The sequence below is a fragment of the Chrysemys picta genome, chromosome 4 (assembly GCF_011386835.1).
Source record: "Chrysemys picta bellii isolate R12L10 chromosome 4, ASM1138683v2, whole genome shotgun sequence".
NCBI lineage: Eukaryota > Metazoa > Chordata > Testudines > Emydidae > Chrysemys > Chrysemys picta.
This window is the reverse complement of record NC_088794.1, coordinates 90955435-90975696: the sequence shown is the minus strand read 5'-3', so window position 1 is coordinate 90975696 and position 20262 is coordinate 90955435. Positions and strand designations below refer to the sequence as shown.

The 20262-nt window shown below is 44.7% G+C and overlaps 2 protein-coding genes across 8 annotated transcripts in view; one reads left to right on the top strand and one right to left on the bottom strand.

The window, feature by feature from the left end:
• DPF3 (double PHD fingers 3) overlaps positions 1–20262 on the top strand; it is a 215570-nt gene that overhangs the window by 24456 nt on the left and 170852 nt on the right. Inside the window, exons 2-3 of one of the 7 annotated variants that reach the window (XM_065595314.1) lie at positions 2881–3047; positions 4810–11096. The exons of 5 other annotated variants lie outside the window; for them this stretch is intronic. The gene's annotated coding sequence lies outside the window, so the exon portion shown is untranslated. The remainder of the gene's footprint in view (positions 1–2880; positions 3048–4809; positions 11097–20262) is intronic. One more of the 7 variants, XM_008169888.4, reaches the window with a different exon arrangement.
• Positions 353–3011, bottom strand: LOC135983419 (uncharacterized). Its single transcript, XM_065595315.1, has 2 exons — positions 1904–3011; positions 353–909 (listed from the first exon to the last, which is right to left on the bottom strand). Exons 1-2 carry the CDS (start codon positions 2478–2480, stop codon positions 434–436), a joined length of 1053 nt encoding a protein of 350 aa, XP_065451387.1. The 5' UTR covers positions 2481–3011; the 3' UTR covers positions 353–433.

The window sequence follows — 20262 nt, the reverse complement described above, 5'->3', positions numbered from 1 at the left end:
GGGACTGTGTGTATGGGAGGTCTATTTGACTTTGTGGCAGGGGGAGGACGGTTACAGATCCCATGCTGTGTGGCTCTGTGATCCTGTCTAAGGACCGGCGCTTAAGATCTGTAACTGCCCTCCCCCGCCACAAAGTCACAGAGCAACCCACCCCCCCCAACATTACATCAAAACAACCTCCCAGACTAACCGGGGCAACTAGTCACTGCATCACTGCACTGTGTATGTGCCCTGCTGCTGTGCCTGCCCCCGACTATGTACCCTGCCAAAGGAGACTGTCCTGTCCAATTTCCAACCCCCTTTCCCCTCCTCCTCCAAAAGAACATGATTGAAACAGTAGTTAACAGAACGAATTTTTTATTATCAACTACACATGGCATTGGGAGGTGAAACTTGGACGTGGGCTTGTGTCAGGCGGGAAGGAAAGAACTTTTCAAATTTTGGGAAATGAGAGCCTTCTGCTACTAGAGCTCTCTGCAGGGGTGGAGTGAGAGTTAGCAGGGACTCTGCCGCCTCTCCTTCTTTGCACTTTGGGTGAGGTGGGTATGGGACTTGGTGGCGGGGGAGGGCGGTTAGAGATGGACTGCAGCGGGCCTCTGTCCTCCTGCCTCCGTTCCTGCAGAACATCCACAAGGCGCCGGAGTGTGTCCGTTTGCTCCCTCAGTAGTCCAAGCAGCGTTAGAGTCGCCTGCTGGTCTTCCTGACGCCACCTCTCCTCCCGATCCATGTTGGCTTGGTGCATTCGGGTCAAGTTCTCCCGCCACTGGGTCTGCTGTGCTGCCTGGGCTTGGGAAGAGGCCATAAGCTCAGAGAACATGTCCTCCCGTGTCCTCTTCTTCCTACGCCTAATCCGCGCTAGCCTCTGGGAGTGTGATTCCAGGCTAGGTTGTGAGACAGTCGCAGACGGGGCTGTGGAAATGGGAAAAAGGGAGTGAATTCCTCTGAAAGATAAATGTAGTTGTGAACAAAGAACATAGTCTTTCTCTGTGAACAAGACCATGCACAGCACCTTTCACATGCGCACTCAGCACAAGGTCGAATTCTCGGCCTTCGCATTCTGTGCCTGGGGTCTTGAACAGCACATTTGAGAAGCGAGGCAGCACAACGGAATTTCTGTTGCAGGCAGACATGGTAAGCCGTACACTTGTGGCAGTTTAAAACTTTTATATTACCACTGGCCTCATTTCACATTTAAATCAATGTCAGTCCCTGCTGCCAGCAATCCGGCAAGCGGGAACTCTGCCCCTGTCCCACCCCCTCGCGGCTGTCCCCGGGAACGATCCCTTTCGGCTGCCCCTCTCCCGCCTCCACCGCGTGGCTGCAAACCAGCGGTTACAGTTCTGTAAAGGAACGGGAAAGCAGTCCCAACACTAACATTCCCCTACCTAATTAAAAGCAGGTCACCATGGCCGACATCACCCTGATGAGGATCTCCGAGAGCGACAAAGAGAGAATGCTCCGGGAAAGCCTCCAAAGACCAGGGCCGTATGCCGCCCTGCTGTGCAGAGCAATGATCCCCGAGTACCTGATAATCTCGTGGCGCGGCAACGTGTCGTACTTCGGAGGACCCAATAAGGCCGCTCTCCCCAAGAACCTCATGCAACGGCTTTCAAGTTACCTCCAGGAGAGCTTCATCGAGATGTCCCAGGAGGATTACTGCTCTATCCCCGCACATATAGACCGCATTTTACTGTAGCTGCAGTAGCAGGGAATACACAGTAGAGCGGCTTGTGCAGGACAATCACTGAAAACCGGACATTGCTAGATTTCTTTTCAAAACTTGCACTGCCCCTTACTAAACCGTTAAGCGCCTAGGGCACACTAATCATGAACAACCCATTCTTTTAATTGTTAATATTCCTGTTTTGTTAAAAATAAATGTTTAGATGTTTACAACACTTACTGGCTGATCCTTCACCAGATTCTGTGTCCGGGGTAATGGCTGGGGACGCTTCGTAGGGGATCTCTGTAAGGGTGATGAAGAGATCCTGGCTGTCGGGGAAATCAGCGTTGTGAGAGCTGCCAACTGCCTCGCCCTCCTCATCTCCTTCCTCATCTTCCCCGTCCCCTAACATGTCTGAGGAACCGGCCGTGGACAGTATCCCATCCTCAGAGTCCACGGTCACTGGTGGGGTAGTGGTGGCGGCAGCACCGAGGATGGAATGCAGTGCCTCGTAGAAACGGGATGTCTGGGGATGGGATCCGGAGCGTCCGTTTGCCTCTTTGGTCTTCTGGTAGCCTTGTCTCAGCTCCTTGATTTTCACGCGGCACTGCGTTGCATCCCGGCTGTATCCTCTCTCTGCCATGTCTTTAGAGATCTTCTCGTAGATCTTTGCATTCCTTCTTTTGGATCGCAGCTCGGAAAGCACGGACTCATCGCCCCACACAGCGATGAGATCCAAGACTTCACGATCAGTCCATGCTGGGGCTCTCTTTCTATTCACAGACTGCATGGCCATCACTGCTGGAGAGCTCTGCATCGTTGCCAGTGCTGCTGTGCTCGCCACGATGTCCAGACAGGAAATGAGATTCAAACTGGCCAGACAGGAAAAGGAATTCAAATTCAAATTTTCCCGGGGCTTTTCCTGTGTGGCTGGTCAGAGCATCCGAGCTCGCACTGCTGTCCAGAGCGTCAACAGAGTGGTGCACTGTGGGATAGCTCCCGGAGCTATTAGCGTCGATTTCCATCCACACCTAGCCTAATTCGACATGGCCATGTCGAATTTAGCGCTACTCCCCTCGTCGGGGAGGAGTACAGAAGTCGAATTAAAGAGACCTCTATGTCGAACTAAATAGCATCGCAGTGTGGACGGGTGCAGGGTTAATTCGATTTAACGGCGGTAACTTCGACATAAACGCCTAGTGTAGACCAGGCCTAAGTCTCATGACTTAGCAACAATGAAATGCAAACTGTCAGCACTCATGGATCCTTCAGCCCTCTTCAGGAAACACAGTCACCAGTATAACCACTGAAGAAAGGTTTCTTGGAGCAGGATGGGAATCTGCATACTAGTCTCCCTTCCCTGCCTTGCTTCAGAATCCTGAAGGTAAGAGTCCTAATTTTGTAAAGATAGGGTTAAGGTCAGTAAAAGGTTAGCTCTCCTCCTTTCTGTACATTCCCAAAGAAGGTAACAAACAAATATTTCCATTGCTCTAGCTGTGTATATAAACCAGGGAGCCTGAAGGCCACTCAACTGTGGCTCTATTTAAGTGTGAATTATTATTTTTGTAATTATGTTCCATCTGGAACCTTTATGAGATGAGGGTTTTCTTTGCACATGCTGTAATGCGCAGAGAAGAAGATTTAGGTGATTATTTCTTTTCCATTGTCACATAACAGTAGAAGTTTGTGTGTCTGGATTGAAATGACTTTTTTCTGTATATTGAATATAAAGAAACCATAATAAAATTTACCACATATGAAGGATGCCAACCAGCAGTAGAATAGCTTATGCTGGTTTGTTTTTTCACGTTTATTTTAGTAATTTTAAAGACTATTGTCAACGTCTGATCTTATTTACGTTGGTCAACAGAAGTCAATGGAGTTATGTCAGTGTATGTGTAAGTGAGAGGAGAATCAAGTCCAGGTTCTCAGAACAATCCTGCTACTAGAGACATTTACATGAAAACAAGAGTTTTTTCCCCTCCTTTCCCATTTGAAGAGTCATCAAAATTCTCTATTTGTGGTGGGAAAGTCCTGTCAATAGCAGCCACCTGTGACATCCCAAACAGATTTAACATGAGAGCGGATGGCCTCTTGGGAATAGAAAGGGGTCTGAACAAAAATATTGGCTCCCAGTACCTCTTGTTAACTTTGAAGAGTAAAGCTGGATCTGAAGTTTTATGACTCTCTCCTATCTTTATAATGAGCTGGATCCGAAAACCCACAAGCTTTTGGGGATTTCAGATCTGAATTAACCTCTACTTAAAGAGTCAAGGTCTTGTTTTCATGTAAATACCTCTACCAGTAAGAAGCGAGGGAAGGGATAAAGCAGAAAATATAACACATTGGCAGAATTGTTTTTTCAGTACCATATTTTAAAAAGTTTTTCCATAAGGCGTCATCAGCTCTTTAAAATCACAGGAGAGATTAAATTTTTCAATGAGCCAGAATGGTTAAATGCTCTTAAATACATTGGGCTGGGTTTTGTTCACCTTTCTTTCTCACAACTATCTCCCCTTGTAAGTACTCCACACTTCTTATCACACTGTCTGTACTCGGCTAGCTTGATTATCACTTCAAAAGTTTTTTTTCTCTTAATTAATTGGCCTCTCAGAGTTGGTAAGACAACTCCCACCTGTTTATGCTCTCTGTGTGTATATATATCTCCTCATTATATGTTCCATTCTATATGCATCCGAAGAAGTGGGCTGTAGTCCACGAAAGCTTATGCTCTAATAAATTTGTTAGTCTCTAAGGTGCCACAAGTACTCCTGTTCTTCTTTTTTCTCACAACTGTGTCTGGTAAAACTCCAGTACTGAAAACACTAGCAGAGGGGGGAAAATGAACTCTTTTTCAGCAAGTGGTGATGGTGACATTCTAATTCTAACAAGAATGTTAGCAACGGTTTAGGTTTGGCATTAAACACACATACAATGTTTGTTCTTTTATAGTTTCTGTATTACACAGTAAAAATAGCACAGTCATGAAACTCATTTGTTACCATTGTGCCAACTTCATTCAGCTGACTTGCTGCTGCTTTGAAGTTTTGAAGCAAAGTGTTTCATCCATGTGTTAATGCCAACTATACAATTTATTCCCCCTTCTTTCTTGTCCCCTGAAACCAATGCATAGTAATTATCTCTAGGTTTGGTGACACCTGCAGAACGGTTCCTGCATCAAATAAGCCATGACTACACCAGATGTTTCCATACTTTGAGCCAATAAGAAACAATATGGACCACTGGGGGCCTTCTCAGATTGCTGCAAGGAAAGTGTCTTTTGATCTCTCAGTTTGTTCCCCTCCAAAAATTCATTACAGCTGCTTCTTTGCTTGACCGAGCCGTTCCAAGAATGTACAGGTTGGCAAGTTTCCTCTTCCCTGTGATGGATTTGGAGTGGCCCTGTAATACTTTTTGAATAGTATGCATTCTATATGTTTGTCAGATGGTTCTAAGGGATGTTTATGGTCTGAATATGTTGGTTTAGTTTAATAGGGCTGTTGGAAATAACAAGCAGGATGGCAAAAACAAGGACTCGGTATAAGGCGTCTCTCAAACAAACACTTGGGGTTTTTTACAAGGCAGTGTGAGAGCAATTGTCCTGGAGAGGACTGGCTCAACCTCCCATCAAACTGGTTTTGGACTAGCAGGATCAAAAAAGCCCAGGAAGGGAGAACAAAGAATTGTGGATAAAAAAGGGACTCTTCCCTTGTCTGGGGCACTCAGACACTCCTGGATGTCTGAAGCAGTGAGGTCTGTCACGTCACCAGCACAGCCTGTGTGTAGAGCTTTCATTGTTTTAAAACTCCTTTCTCTTATATTATGTTTTGTTCCTACTTTTAAGATAGAACAATACCTTTTTTTAAGAAGTCTGCTTTGGGTCACTGTATTCACTGGTCACAGCTGCCAAAAGGGAAGAACTTCAGGTGCCTAAATCCAGTTGGATCTGTGGGGTAAGAACAGTTGATACATGAGGTTCCCCAGTCTGGGTAAGAGTGGGAGAATCACAGGATTCTACTCTGAGAGGGGTGATGGCACGAGGAGGTGCACATGGAGAGACCAGAGAGAGGGTCAGAGATGCAGCAGCTCTGATCCGTGACATTTCCAATCGGCGTAACATGCAGTGGTCTCTCTCTCTCTCTCTCTGACAAATCCACTCCGGTTCTCAGTAGTTGTTTCTTTTCGGAAGTATGTTTGCTAAAACAAATACAGTGAAACTTGTTATCATGGACTTTGCTATCCTGGAACCCCATTTGTTGTGAAGTTGACATAAACAAGAACTTTCATTCAGCATATTGCAATGTGCCCACTGAAGTCCAGGCTACAGTGAACTTTCACTGTGACTGAAGATGTTCTGAGGATGAGAAAAGTGCCTTCACTATAAGAGAGTGCCCACACTAACCAAGGGAACCATTGTTGGAACAGTGAATATGGGAAATGGTTGTTTGTCTTGCCTAGTCTCACAATAGTGTGGTAGTGCATCCATCTAGTAAGACTTTTCAATCTTTTTACACAGAATCATTCTGACATGTCCACACACACACCATTACCAACCTCCATGGTTGTGCCAGTGCATTGTGAGACTTCAAAGGCACCTATCTCATAGATCCTAGCATTGTGGCTGCAAGAAGGGGTCTTTGAGTAGTTTTAAAAACACAAGACTCTTAATGCAGGATGGAGTTAAGATCACTGGCTAAATCAGGACGAAGGCAACACTTGTGCCTTCCTGTCAACACTGGGGAGAGGACATTGTAGATTGTACCAGTTCATCTAGAGTTTATACCAGGCATTGCAACAAACTGAGACAACCAATGCTTATTACATACCTGATTTGGCTGTTGTACAGACCTGCAGGCAGTATCGTCCAGACTGGGAGTGAAAACACTTGCATTCTATTCCTGGCTGTGCTGCTGACTAACCAAGTCACAACCTTTCTGTGCCTCAGGTACTGCATTCAAAAATGATATAATAATCCATATCCATCTTTGTAAAACTTTGAGCTCAATGGATGAAATGTACTCTGTAAGTGCTAAATAGTGGTAGTGTTGTCTGGGAGTGCAAGGTACTGCAGCAGCTCAGGGTGTTTTATATAATGGTGCTGCAACACTGTTTCACTTGGTGTAGATTGAGATGAAGAGGATTTTGCTGTAGTCAGTGTTTATGGATAGGACTGTCATTCCAGTAGGGTAGAGAATAAAATCTGAGTTCATATTCCTGTTAGATAAATAAATTTGCATTAGTTATCACAAACCCCTATTTAGATGGTTTCTTGGAGAGTCTTGACTAGGAGTTTTAATCATAGGGAAAGTTGAAATGATCTGATTTGACTAGAGGAAGCACTACACTTGGCTTCCTAGACACAGTTTCTTTCCATTCCTGTACCCTCAAGAAGTCAGTATATGAGGGATGAGTTTTTAGTAATGTCTCAGACTTGCTCCAATCAGTGACCCTTGCTCCTCAATGCAGCTACCTCTCTGCTTATGTGACACTTTTAAAACATGTTTTTTCTAAAATTATTATTTATAATTAAGGGTGGCTGTTGGCACTTTCACATCAAATGGCTATTCTGTCCTGGTGCGGTGTGGTAGGGAACTGGAAACAGAGGAGAATCCTGATGGGAAAACTGGGACATGTCAGTGCCTCAAAATGAAATACACCAAAGGCAACAGGATTTGCATTAGCACTTGGTGGATGACCTGGACCATTCAAAATCTCAGGAATACACTGAAAGATTCTTGATGTCCGATTGTTGGGTCCCAAGTAACTAGTAGCTCCTTAAATCAAGTCTCATTAGTGAGGTGTGAAACTGAGCTCAAGTATTCATACAGTGCTCTCTAATTTCCAAAGTCCTGTCCCAACCTTCACTGCACTCATAAAATTTTGATAGATTATCTGGGGCAGCCTCTTCCTTGGCACAACCAAAGATTTGCAGGAGATACTGAGGGGAGGTGGCTTGAACCTACCTGATTTCAGGGCTTCAGGGGACCAGTCAGGTTAGAGAAGACCTGAGTTACACCTAACTGCCAAGTGTTCTTATGGGCCTTGTGTAGCTGAGGAATAACCAGGGCATGGGGATGTCCTAGCCACAACTCCTCCCTCCCGCTCTGCACATGCCCTGTTCCATCCATAGGACAGCCCTTTGTGTGTGCTTGGGGACTCTGTTGGGGGGTGACGACTTAGAGCTGGCTGTGCTCTGTGGCTCCTGCTCTGGGACTCCTGAACAGGGGAAATCTATGCAGCTGCTTTGTGGCCTCTTTGCACTACTGTAACAGGTGTTAATGGGCACATGGCAGCTACAGACCCTACAGGCCCTTGGTTCCTGGGGCACAACATACATTGGCATAAAAAATCCAAAATGTATGTGCTGCAGGATCTGAACCTTTCAGAACAATAGGTATATATGAATGGACCTTTCAACAGGCAAGAGTAAGCTCTGAAGAGCCACTTCTGTTTGTGCACTTGTGAAATCTTAGAAATCCTGTTTGGGGGAGACGACTACAGAGTAAACACAATTTTGGGGACAGAGCCAGGTAGGCATAGATGGCTTCCTTCAATGCCATTTCTAAGGAGGTGTTGTAGTAGTGCTGGAAGTGCAGTGGTCTCTTGCCTCAATGCTATTACAAATCAAGAAGGGGAGGAGAGAGCCCACTTGTGTGGATTTGGTTAGAGCTCAGAAGGTGAGATGAAGCGGAACTGCAAACAGGGATAAAATTCTTGAGGCTTTGATCCCTCCAGGGCCCAGGATAAATTTGCATTTGTGTATAAAATGAAATATTTGGAGGTGCCAGGCACCTAATGAGATCCTTGCTCCAACAAAGGATTTTGTGGCACCTATTAACCTAACTTCAGTCTTGCACAGGTAAAATAGGGTCTGTTGAGTCAGTGGGTGGGTGGGTGGGTGGGAAGGAAGGAGGAGAGAGCCAGTCTATAGAACAAATGCTTCTGTCAGGGTTAAAGACAGAAAAGGAAATGTTATTACTAGTTCAGAGCAGTACATGTTTCCAGAACACACTGGTAGGTCCATAGTGCCACCACACCTGGCCTCTGGGGACATCTGAGGAGTGAAACAGGCAGAGGGCTCTTGCCATAAAAGAGGGGACTGTCAAGATATAATACTGAAACGCATATGAAAACTGTCAGGTTAAAGCTAGGGATGATTTCTCCAAGGAAATGCTTTGCTGTGTACTCTGGGGGAAGCTCCACACCCTGGACTCACATAATAACCTGTCCTGAATTAAAACAACAATCCCCAAAAGTGTGATTTATACATTTTGCCTTGTGCCTGGAATTTATTGCTGCGTATACAGCAATCAAAATGGGTGCCACCTACAATGATTTCTTGATTAGGAGGAGAAAAGTGGTTGGGGTGACAACTCTTTTTCCCTATCTCACACTGGCTTTTCTTCAAATATTTAAGTTCTGAGGTGAGGCTGGTGTATTCTCTTTCTTTGTACATAGTGTAGTAGGGGTGCCTAAACACAGCTTAGCAAACAGTTATTCTATACTATGCAAATAGTAACTCTGTACAAAGGGCATTCACCTCAGCCTATGCTGACAAGGATAGCTCAGAGAGGTCTGCTCTGTTTCAGACTGTCCCTGTTCTGCTAACTGAATAGTTCTGATTTTCTTTGTGGCCATTGTACAGTTCCACTATCTGCCCAGTAACCAAAGGCGTCCAATTGCAAAATAGACTAGCTCAAAACAACAGACCACTTAAAGGTGCCTGCTGACTTGTTCCACCTTTTGGGCCAAATCCAGATTGTAGCTGAGCATCTGTAATGCCCATGAAAGTCAGTGGACAAAATCCTGAGGCCCTTACTTGATTTCTTTTTTTTTTTTTTTTTTTTAAACAATGAAGTTTGCCTGAGTAAGAACTAAATAAAACACTTGGGATTTGTCCCTCTGGGAGTTAAATGTGTTCAGCACCTATTAGGGAGCTTATAATCAACAAGCCAGCCTACGTCAGTATTGACTTCTAAGAAGAGCCCTTTCACGCAGCATAGCCCTCCTTCTAAAGGGGTTGTAAGCAGGGCTTGAAAAATCCACTGTCTCTTTCCCCCTGGTGAGCAAGGTGCCTTCCCACACCCAGTGATTCTGTAGAAACCGACGACAATGCTATTTCTTTGTAAAGGAATGTTTCTGGCTGTGAAATTCTGTTTCTTTAAATCTGTAGGAGGAAGCTAGAAGGGGGCAAAATCTTCAATAAAGCAGAGACAAGTAAGGTTGCCAGGTGTCTATTTTTTGACCAGAACGCCTGGTTGTAAAGGGACCCTGGTGGCTCTGGTCAGCACAGCTGATCGGGCTGTTAAAAGTCCAGTCTGTGGCGCAGTTGCCAGCTCTGCACAGCTTCCGGAAGCAGCTGGCATGTCCCTCAGGCTCCTAGGTGCAGGGGTGGTCGGGGGGCTCCGCGCACTGCCCCTGCCCATGGCCCAGGCACTGCCCTGAGTGCCGGCTCCACAGGTCCCATTGGTCGGAAACTGCAGCGAATGGGAGCTGCGGGGGTGGCACCTGCAGGCAGAGGCAGCACCCAGAGCCCCCTGGCCATCCCCGAGCTGGAGGGACATGCCAGCTGCTTCTGGGAGCCACCTGAGGTAAGTGCTGCCTGGAGCCTGCACCCCCTCCCACATCTCAGCCCTGATCCTCATCCCACACTCCCAACCCCTTAGCCGAGCCCCCTCTTGTACCCTAAACCCTTCATCCCTGGCCCAACCCCATAGTGCCCGCCCCCAGCCAGAGCCCTCACCCCCCCCACCCCTGCCCCAGCCCAGAGCCCTCTCCCGCACCCTGAACCCATCATTTCTGGCCCCACCCTGGAGCCCGCACCCACAGCCGGAGCCCTCACCCCTTCGCACACTCTAATACCCTGCCCCAGCCCGGAGCCACCTCCCATATTCTGAACCCCTCAGTCCCACACCCCAGCCCGGAGCCTCCTCCTGCCCCCCAAACCCCTCATCTCTGGCCTCACCCCAGAGCATGCACCCCCAGCTGGAGCCCTCACCCCTCTGCATCCCAACCCCCTGCCCCAGCCCGGTGAAAATGAGTGAGTAATGGAGGGGGGATGGAGGGAGCAGAGGGCGAGGTCTCAGAGAAGGGGTAGAGCCTTGGGAAGGGGTGGGTGGGGCAAAGTGCTTGGTTTTCTGCAATCAGAAACTTGGCAACCCTAGAGACAAGTAGTAGAGACGCAGCCTCTTACAGCATCCAGTGGACTTTAGAGTGGGAGAGGGGATGAGAGAGAGCAAGTTAGAAGTTAGAGTGGTAGGGTTTGCCAGTTAGGTGGCAGATGATATAAATGATCAGTCCCTGAGCAGAGTCCAGGCACCCTGGTAGGAATCCCAGAATTCTTCTCTTTCCCAGCAGCTGAGGGTGTGGGATAGCTTGTCACCTGGATGTTGACCCCAATCTTTTATATTGGTCGTTGGTTAGTAGAGGACTGGTAAGTATTTCAAGCCCTCTGGTATGTGTGAGTGGGTATGTGAAAGTTGGTGAATGGGTGTGGGAAAGAGGGGGAGACTAATGGGAATCATGGGGTGAGCTATAAAATAAAAGCATGGTATTGAGAGAGGGAAAGAGGAGAGCTTTTTGGAGACACAAGTGATTGAAGAAAGGAAAGAGAAATTGTCAAGGGGTAGAGAACAGAAAGTAGGGAAAGAAAGAGCGAAAAGGATAAGTGGAAAGATACTGAAGACAAGGTTGGAAAAGATGTATTATGAGCTATGATAGGAAAGAAAATGTGAAAGAAAAGATGATATAACAAAAGTGGGAGAGTTGGAGCTAGCTACATTTTAAAAACTGTATGAAATAGAAAATTGCTTATCAATATTTGTATTATGGTAGTTCCTAGAGGCCCCAACTCATGCTAGACATTATACAAACAAACATATAATAAAGGACAGTCCCTGCCCCAAGGAACTTACAATTGCCACTATGTTATAATTAAAAAAAATATACAACTATTGCTTTAAATTGCTTGTAGCATGGCTTTGGGGGGATGTGGCAGCACAGATACTTATTGCTCTGGCTAGTAGACTTAGTCTTTGGGCTAGTACATAGGAATTGCTCTGTTAGATCAGACCTGTGGTCCATTTAGTCCAATATCCTCTCTCCAAGAAAGATAGGTACTGGGTAAATTTTTCAAGGTTTGCGTTCTGGGGCCACTGTTCTCCCTGGACATCTGGTCATCATGGCTCAACCACAAAGGACAGGGAAGTAGCATATGCCATCTGCTCAGATGTCATGTGCTTCCAATGGATCCCTCAAAATCTGTACAAGAATCTGTAGGCCCTGGATCTTGTGCCACCTCCTTTGTTACCACTGGATTTGGAGAAAATGCTATGAGGGGGACCTTGTGAGGCTTCTCCACTGAGGCCTCCCAGATGGGGTTTCTTGTGGGAGCTGGTCAACTGATTTGGCTCTTTGTGACCACTTTTTCCCCCTCTCACTGCTAATTTCTCCTAGAAATCCTCTGAGTGTATTGATTTAAGTCAAAATGATTTTAATCACCTATTTAATTATTTAAATCAGCAAGCAGGAAATCTTGATTTAAATCATTGATTTTAGTCATGTTTTGCATTTGTACTTCAGTTATTTTGTTAAAAAAAGTTGACTCTCATTGGTTGGTAACTATTAAAATATGTTGATTTGCCTCTAAATATAGCCGTTTCACTCAGTTTGGTTCTTCTTTTTGCTAACCAGGAGGATACATTATGTCTATACACGTCTATTTAAGCAATTATATATCTTAACTTACATTTATTCATATTCTTATTTTTACATTTTTTTATTATGTTACAAAATGGTGAATTATACAGTTCTTATTTACTAGATTAATTTTTTGGTTGTGACTTGTGTCGAGCTCTATTTGGATGGAAATTCAAATTCGATTAAAGTGCACAAAAACAGCATTTTATTTTTTGTACTTTCATGTTTTGCAGTTCAATCTAACTCAATTAATTGTTTAATAAATTAACTGATTGTCTCTGGTCACCCTGTCCTTTGGATTTTAGGAGTAGTAGATCTCATCCTCTCACACCTAGTTTTTATTTATGGATTTGAAAAGGAAAACAAGCTTTCCTACTTTTTCAACTCCCAGTTGGTTTCTTAACTTTGAATGAACTAGTTGTTGAACTGAACTAGTTGAATAAACTAAAATGAAGAAAATATTCTCTCTTCCCTTTCAGAAGAGGCTACTACTGTCAAAAGCTGGTTTGCCACTTTTAACAAACTCTGGTTCGAGGCACTTAGTCAGTGACACGCACCTGTTCAGTAGTTTGACTTTATTTAAAACTTAGTAGCAAACATATTATTTAAAATTTTAATTTAAATGATTTTAGTGGATTATAGAAAGTTGAGGCTTTAACATGTATTGTCAGCTTCAAATTTAATTTTTAAATACATTTATTATTAAAAAACAAACTAATTTAAATAAAAATCCAGTTCTTTATTTTATTTTTAAAAAATCATCAACTGCTATCCACCCTAATTCCTCCTAAAATTCTTGCAGTCCTTGCATAATCTTAAAACACTACGTCATAACTACTTAACAATAGCTATCAGAAATGTATGGCTTAGCCAAATACACAAAGTACTGGGAATCAGCTCTTGTTGTATCTCTGTGCAGTTGTAATTCAAACTGTTACTTAGTTCATCCACACTTCCATTTTTTTGGTCTAAATAGACCTATACCGATAATAAGCAGGATTTAGAAGGATGGGATGGGGTTGAGGAGAAGGTCTTAGATGGAGGATCAGGACATGATTATCCATTACCTTCCCTGGTGATATTTCCACCTGTGGAAAGAGGGTGTAAAAGCCTGTTCTGATCTGGTAGCATTTTGGCTTGATGTAAATGACAGCACAAGCTGCAAGGCAATGGTGAACTCAGGCGTTATGGTAAATGAATCATAGGTTTAAGAATCAGCTCTTCCTTGCTGCCCCAAATGACTATTTCACCCCTGCTCTCTATTACTTTTACAGCAGGGAGAATAGCAGGTGCAGGTTTTTTCATGTGATAGATTTAAGACAAAGGGATACCAAACTCCAGCAATGAGTCACAGGAGTACAACAGACTATAGGCAGCACATAAATCACTTAAAGGGGTGAGACTTCACTGAGGCCCTGACCGGGAAGAAGGCTTTAATAGAAGCTTGGTATTATTTACAACAGATATAACAATGGCCTAGGAACATCTCCGAATTGCTGACCAGGGTTCAAATTGTGCATTGTGTGCAAATCCCCACATAGGAGAATGGATGCTCTATGAAGTCCCCATCATAGTTTCCTACAGTTCCTACCTTTGTGGAGTTGGGTGATGGTTTTATCATCATCTCAATGGCTATTGATGGCAGCAACAGGGGTACAGACCAGATCTGGGGGGCCATGCTGCCTGGAACGTCCTGCCTCCTCTCTGGCAACATGGCAGAGCAGTGGTGGCAGGGACTCTTCTGTCTGCTGCTCCCCTAGAACACCATCCTGAGAAAGACTCCACACCGTGGAGGCAGCCCACAGGCAAGTTATTGTAGCTTCAGGCTGCACTAACTTTGCTCCCAGTTCTTTGCAGGGTCAGTAGTCAGGGAGACCCTAGTGTCTTCTCCACAGTCTGCCCCTCAATACTACGGAGGGCTCTCTCCAATGTATGTATGGGAACAATGGGAGGAGGAGAAGTTTTATTGAAGATCCTTATGTGTACAATCTGGACCCAGGACTTTGGGACAGCCACAGAACAGGCTTATCCCAGAAATGTCTTCCCATGTTTTACACTGAGTCCATGGCATGCTGGAGAGGACTTTGGGTGTTTAGTCAGTATTGTGTGAATACTCTGACTTTGCAGACATGATCAGAAAAGCTCTACATTAAAATCTCAGTGCTTTGAATTAAGGAGCTGCCAGTAATTTGTCAGATGACCATTATTTAGCACTTTGCATTTTCAAAGCATTGTATTCCCCAAACAGTAAAAATGAAAATCCCTGTGACATTTTAAAGACTGGGAAGCGGGGGCACAAAGGGATGGAGTCACTTGCCCAAGACCATAGAGAGGTGGGATTAGCATTCAGGAGTTCCTGGCACCTAGTCATGTGCCAGATTATGCGTCTCTCTAGAATGTAGCTGTATCTCTGGTTGAATATTATTTTATATATATGTTTCTCCCCCTTCAATTCTCCATGGTTGTCAGTCTGCCTGGAGACCCAGCTCTACAAGAGCACCACTTGGGAGTTCCTGACTCCTAGTTCTCTGTTTGGGCCATTGAAACAGTACCTCCCTGTTACCCCAGTTAAATATGGCTTTGTCACACAACATGCAGAGCCCAAGAATTCCAGGCGCTATCAGTCTCCGAATGGAGAGCTAGTTGACCCCCTCCTGTCCTTGTTTCTTTCACCCAAGGACCAGGGAGGTGAGAGGGAAAAGAAAGAATACTTTTAATGGGCTGAAAAATGCCTATTTCATACTATTTGGAGGCAATATTGAAATATACTGCCCCAGCTGCTGAGATTTTCAGCCAATAAATACTGAAAAGCAGGAGGCTCATCTGTTTACCAAAGGACTATAGTATGTGCTAAAATGTAAAGGAAACTTCACAAAATGAAACCCACATCAATGGGATGAGGGTAAAAAGTTAAATTCTTAATTCTGAATGACTGTCAGGAGTCTCACGTTACATAGTGTAGGCATAGGATTAAAAACCACTTGAATCTTGATGGAAAGCCGCATTGATAAATCTGCTCCTTAGGACTCATATTTCCAAGAATCTTCTTCAACTCCCATATTTCTCCCCACCACCATAAAGACTATGAAATCTCCTTCTTTGTGACGTGCATAAATCCTATTAACATTAAAGGGACTTAGATCGCCTCTTTCCCCTTCATATCCTCATGGGGGAGAACCTCTCTGCCAACATTGATGGGAGAATAGATAAAAGGGGGTGAGAAAAGGAGTCCACTCTTTTCCTTAATCTGAGTGGAGCACAAATACCTACTGTCCACAACCCAGGTTCCCTTTAGTGATTATAATATTCACAATGTGTGAAGTGTAGATTTTCAAGGGCTAAATTCAATCCTAAAATAGATCCTTACTAGTGTAACTGAGGACAGATTTGGTCCCCAGTGGTTGGTTTTGGGAAATTAAGTCCTTTTTTGCCATTCACCAACCCTTGTGATGGGCACAATGGAAGAATCTAAATGGAGCAGGATAGAATTTTTGCAGGTCTGAATTTTAGTAACAGAATAAGATTAACCCCTAACTCCACTACATCAAAATAGAACACACAGTTAGGATGTTTAGATCCAGTATGTTTCTTTCCTAGAAGTTTTAAGCCCTGCTCCCATTGAGTTCATTGATTCAGGACTGTATTCTTAGAGGCACTGTATTTGCAGATCCTGTCAGTGAGTGCTTGAGAGGCATCAGGGGTTGTTTGGGGCAAGATCCTGTATTTGCAGAATGATACAAAAATGAGAACTTGATCTCCTCTCTCCATGTGCTGAGATGTGCATCTGACATAGGAATCCAATTTGTCTGAGAAAAACTAAACAACACACTATAATGGGGAAGTAAAAGGACAGCACCTAAAAAAGGGAATGCTAGAAAAAAAATAGTCTGATGGTTGAGTTGAATGCATTGTCGATAAGTGTAATACCAGTGATCGCTGCTAGGAACTTTTAATTTGAAAGGGAACCCGTGAAGTCCTTATCTTTCTCTCTTTGCACCCCTCCCCCCACTTTACGAACTCCATTGCCTTACTGTTCACACTTCCCATGAAAGCAGGGCTTTTAAACTGAAGCAGACCTCTGACCCCTTCACACGACACCTGGAAAAGGCAGATAATGTGATACTTTCTGTTTATCATAGGACACCTAGAAACTCTGTAAGAAGATACCTCTCCTTTCCTAGACCATGCCTCTGGAAAGCTTAGCAACCAGGACCCCGTCCTCTTTGAATTCTGAGAATATCATGCAAACTGGAAAATTGGGGCTCAAATGTAAAGATTTGCCAAAGGGAGACCCCCCCACACACCTCTTTCTTTGGTCAGTTTGGTGGGGAAATCCTTTCAACAATTCAGAATGTGCCTTCGCTGGAAATGTTAATGAAAGCTGCAATATGCCGGTGAAGGGCTAGGAAAGAAATGTGTGTGGCGGTTAGAACTCTAGCACAGGGAGTCAGGACATGTAGCATATATTCCCTGCTCACTAACTAGGCTTGGACAGGTTGCCTAACTGCTCTATGACCCAGTCCCCTCTCCGCCCCCAAAAGGGGATAATAAAACTCAGGTAGAGTATAGGAGTTTGTAAAGAACTTTGAAAGTCTCTGTGGCAGGACAAATTACTATCATCATCTGTGCTGTTTGGGAGGGGCACTATGGCTATTAGACATTGCATGCATGCAAGTACATCTCAGATAGCCAGGGCATTGACAGCCTCTCTGTCAGTATATTCAAGAAGGAGTTCTGGGATTTGGGAGGGGGAGGAAGTCCCTTGTCAGTATAAACTTACCTCAGTGGGAGCTAATACCTGCAAAGGTATTGCGATGGGGATGGGGGAGGTGCTGAAGGAGGAAAGGGAATGCTCTTCCTTATTCCTTTTACTGGTGCCTGAGTCATCTGTTTATCTGCAGAATTGGTCTGAGCAGTGGTAGTGTAAGATTCTCCCACCCACCCTGCCCTGGCGGGAGTGAGAGAGAAAGATATTCTCCCCAGCCAGAGGCTGGATGACAAACTTGATGAACACAGCATTGTGTGTGGTGATATATTCATGACCCTTAAAGTCCTCAACTTCTGTGCTGAAACTGACAGCAAGGAGGCCAATTAATGCCAGTAGTATTGTTTATAGTGATGTGACGGAAAATAAGACTGAGACCCCCAACTCACTTCACCAGTGCCATGTGCATTTCAGATGGCACTGTCTAAATAATAATAGTAGGTCACTGATCATCAAGAGCTGTACTTAAAAAGGAGAAGATGAGCTTTTGTATATTCCTTCAATGTTTAATATATACATGTTCAGTTGAGTAGTAGGATCAATCTCTGAGGAGAGGTCCAGCACTAAAATAAGAGGGCTGAGGGTCAGGCTTGAGGTTCATTGGCAGAGCCATGTTGAGGAAGCGTGCACAGTTACTTGCCTGTCTGGATGGAATGGAAGGTCTCAGCTTCCTCACTTCTGAGACCTTTAAAAAAAATCAGCAAATGTTTACCAGAAGAAATGGAAGCTCCAACTGGAGCAAACTTTTTTATTGTAATTGCTAGATGGCGACATAGCTAGAATCAGGGTGTTATTGTAATATAGTAGAATTTCAGTATTATGAATACCTCAGGAATGGAGGTTGTTCGTAACTCTGAAATGTTCATAACTGTGAACAAAACATTATGGTGGTTCTTTCATTGACTTAATGCAGCTTTGAAACTTTACTATGCAGAAGAAAAATGCTGCTTTTCCTTTTTTGTTTTTTACTAGTTTATGTTTAACAGAGTACTGTATTTGCTTTTTGTGTCTGTGTGTCTGCTGCTGCCTGATGCATACTTCTGGTTCCAAATGAGGTATGTGGTTGACTGTTCAGTTTGTAACTCTAGTGCAGGGATCGGCAACCTTTGGCACACGGCCCGCTAGGTTTGTTTACCTGCCGCATCTGCAAGTTTGGCAGATCGCGGCTCCCACTGGCTGCGGTTTGCCGCTCCAGGCCAATGGGGGCTGCGGGAAGCGGCGCGGGCCGAGGGATGTGCTGGTCGCCACTTCTCGCAGCCCCCGTTGGCCTTCCCTGCTCTAGTGTTCGTAACTCTGAGTTTCAACTGTATACTCCAGTTAAAGCCAGAGCTAGATTTACCTATCACAGTGTGAAAAGTGTTAATTGAACTCTACACCCAAGTTGTGAGACAAGAACATGACTAAGTTTGTTCCATTTATGAGGGAGAGGAGAGTGCATGGTTTAGGAGCCTGAGCACAAGACGGGGAGCCAAGAACTCCTAAACTTGATGAACACAGAATTGAGTGTGGTGGTATAATGTGGACGGAGTCAGGTGCTGTAACTCCCCATCCTGCTGGATAAGGGCATTAACAGATAGAGGCTCCATATTACTTTGCCCGATTTGAGATACCTTGACTGGAGCTGCAGTATTGCCAACCCTCAGTGTTCAAAAATCATGAGATTTTTTTTTAAATAGTAATTTTTGGATTCTTTTAATTTGTCTTCTGGATTTTGGGCCTTTGAGGAGTCACATTTTTCAAGCTTTTCTCTGCAAACACTAGAGCAGGGATTGGCAACCTTTGGCACGCGGCCCATCAGGGAAATCCGCTGACTGGCCGGGATGGTTTGTTTACCTGCAGCATCTGCAGGTTCGGCCGATTGCAGCTCCCATTGGCCGCAGTTTGCCATTCCAGGAAGCAGCGGCCAGCACATCCCTCGGCCCACGCCGCTTCCTAGAGCCCCCATTGGCCTGGAACAGCGAACTGTGGCCAGTGGGAGCTGTGATCGGCTGAACATGCAGACGCTGCAGGTAAACTGTCCTGGCCTGCCAGCGGATTTCCCTGATGGGCTGTGTGCCAAAGGTTGCCGATCCCTGCACTAGAGCTAGAAACTTCCTTTATACATATACATATATATATATATAAAAGCTGAGAGTCTCATGTAGTTGGGGTTTGAAGAACACGAAATTTCAGGAGACTTGAAATAAGACAAGACAGTTGGCAAAAAAGAAACACAGGCTCATGGTGTCTCAACTACGGCACTCAAAATCAGTGGCCACTTTTGAGAATGTAGGCCCTAGCCTTTCTCTGCTCCAGGATCCGAATCTAGGACATAGCCGTATACTACTTCCCTATTACACAGGGTGTGGGTGAAGACCAGTTCATGTTTGTAAAGTTCTCTGAAGATGAAAGAACAGTGTGAAATGTGCAAATTTTATTAGCTGGCTCTTCTTGCCTGTGTTAGTAAAGAGAAATCCCAAACTGGACTGGAGCTGGGCTCTTTGTTGTCATCATAATGTATTTATCTTTCAATAAATTATTCACCCCGCATGGAAGCTTGCTGTTTTTTTCCAGGAAAGGTACCTGCTTTTGCCCAATCTTATGCTTGGTTAAGACACAAGGAAGTCAAGTGACTATATACATCTTAACTTACAGGCTAGCTGCTGAATATTTGCTCTGTTGGGGAGGCTGAAGGTGGGGGAAAATATGTATAATGAACAATGCCTTCAGGCCTGCCTATTATAGCAGCGATTTGTGACTCCCACTGTGTGTTTTGCAGTGCACGGGTAGGTTGCCACATGCATGGTTTTTGGCCTAATCCCCCTGATTTTATAAGCTTTGTCTCCATTTTGTGTGTGTTAGTGCTCACAATTCAGTATGGCAGTCATACCACAGGCCTGCACTGCGTTAGAGCTGCTGGCACTGTCATGCATTGTATCTTCTGTGCAGTCTGTGTCTCTAAAATCAATCCTCCCATCCCACTCTGAGAATAGGCTTATTCCCACATGAAATGTGTCAAGTCCTTACTCTGCTCAAACTTTCACTTAAACCTGGTTATGGTTTGACTAAAGATAGCTTGTTACATTACCACATCAGAACTATACAGTACAGCCACTCCTTTCAGAGGCATCTCTAAAAAGAAAAAAGTTGAGGCTCG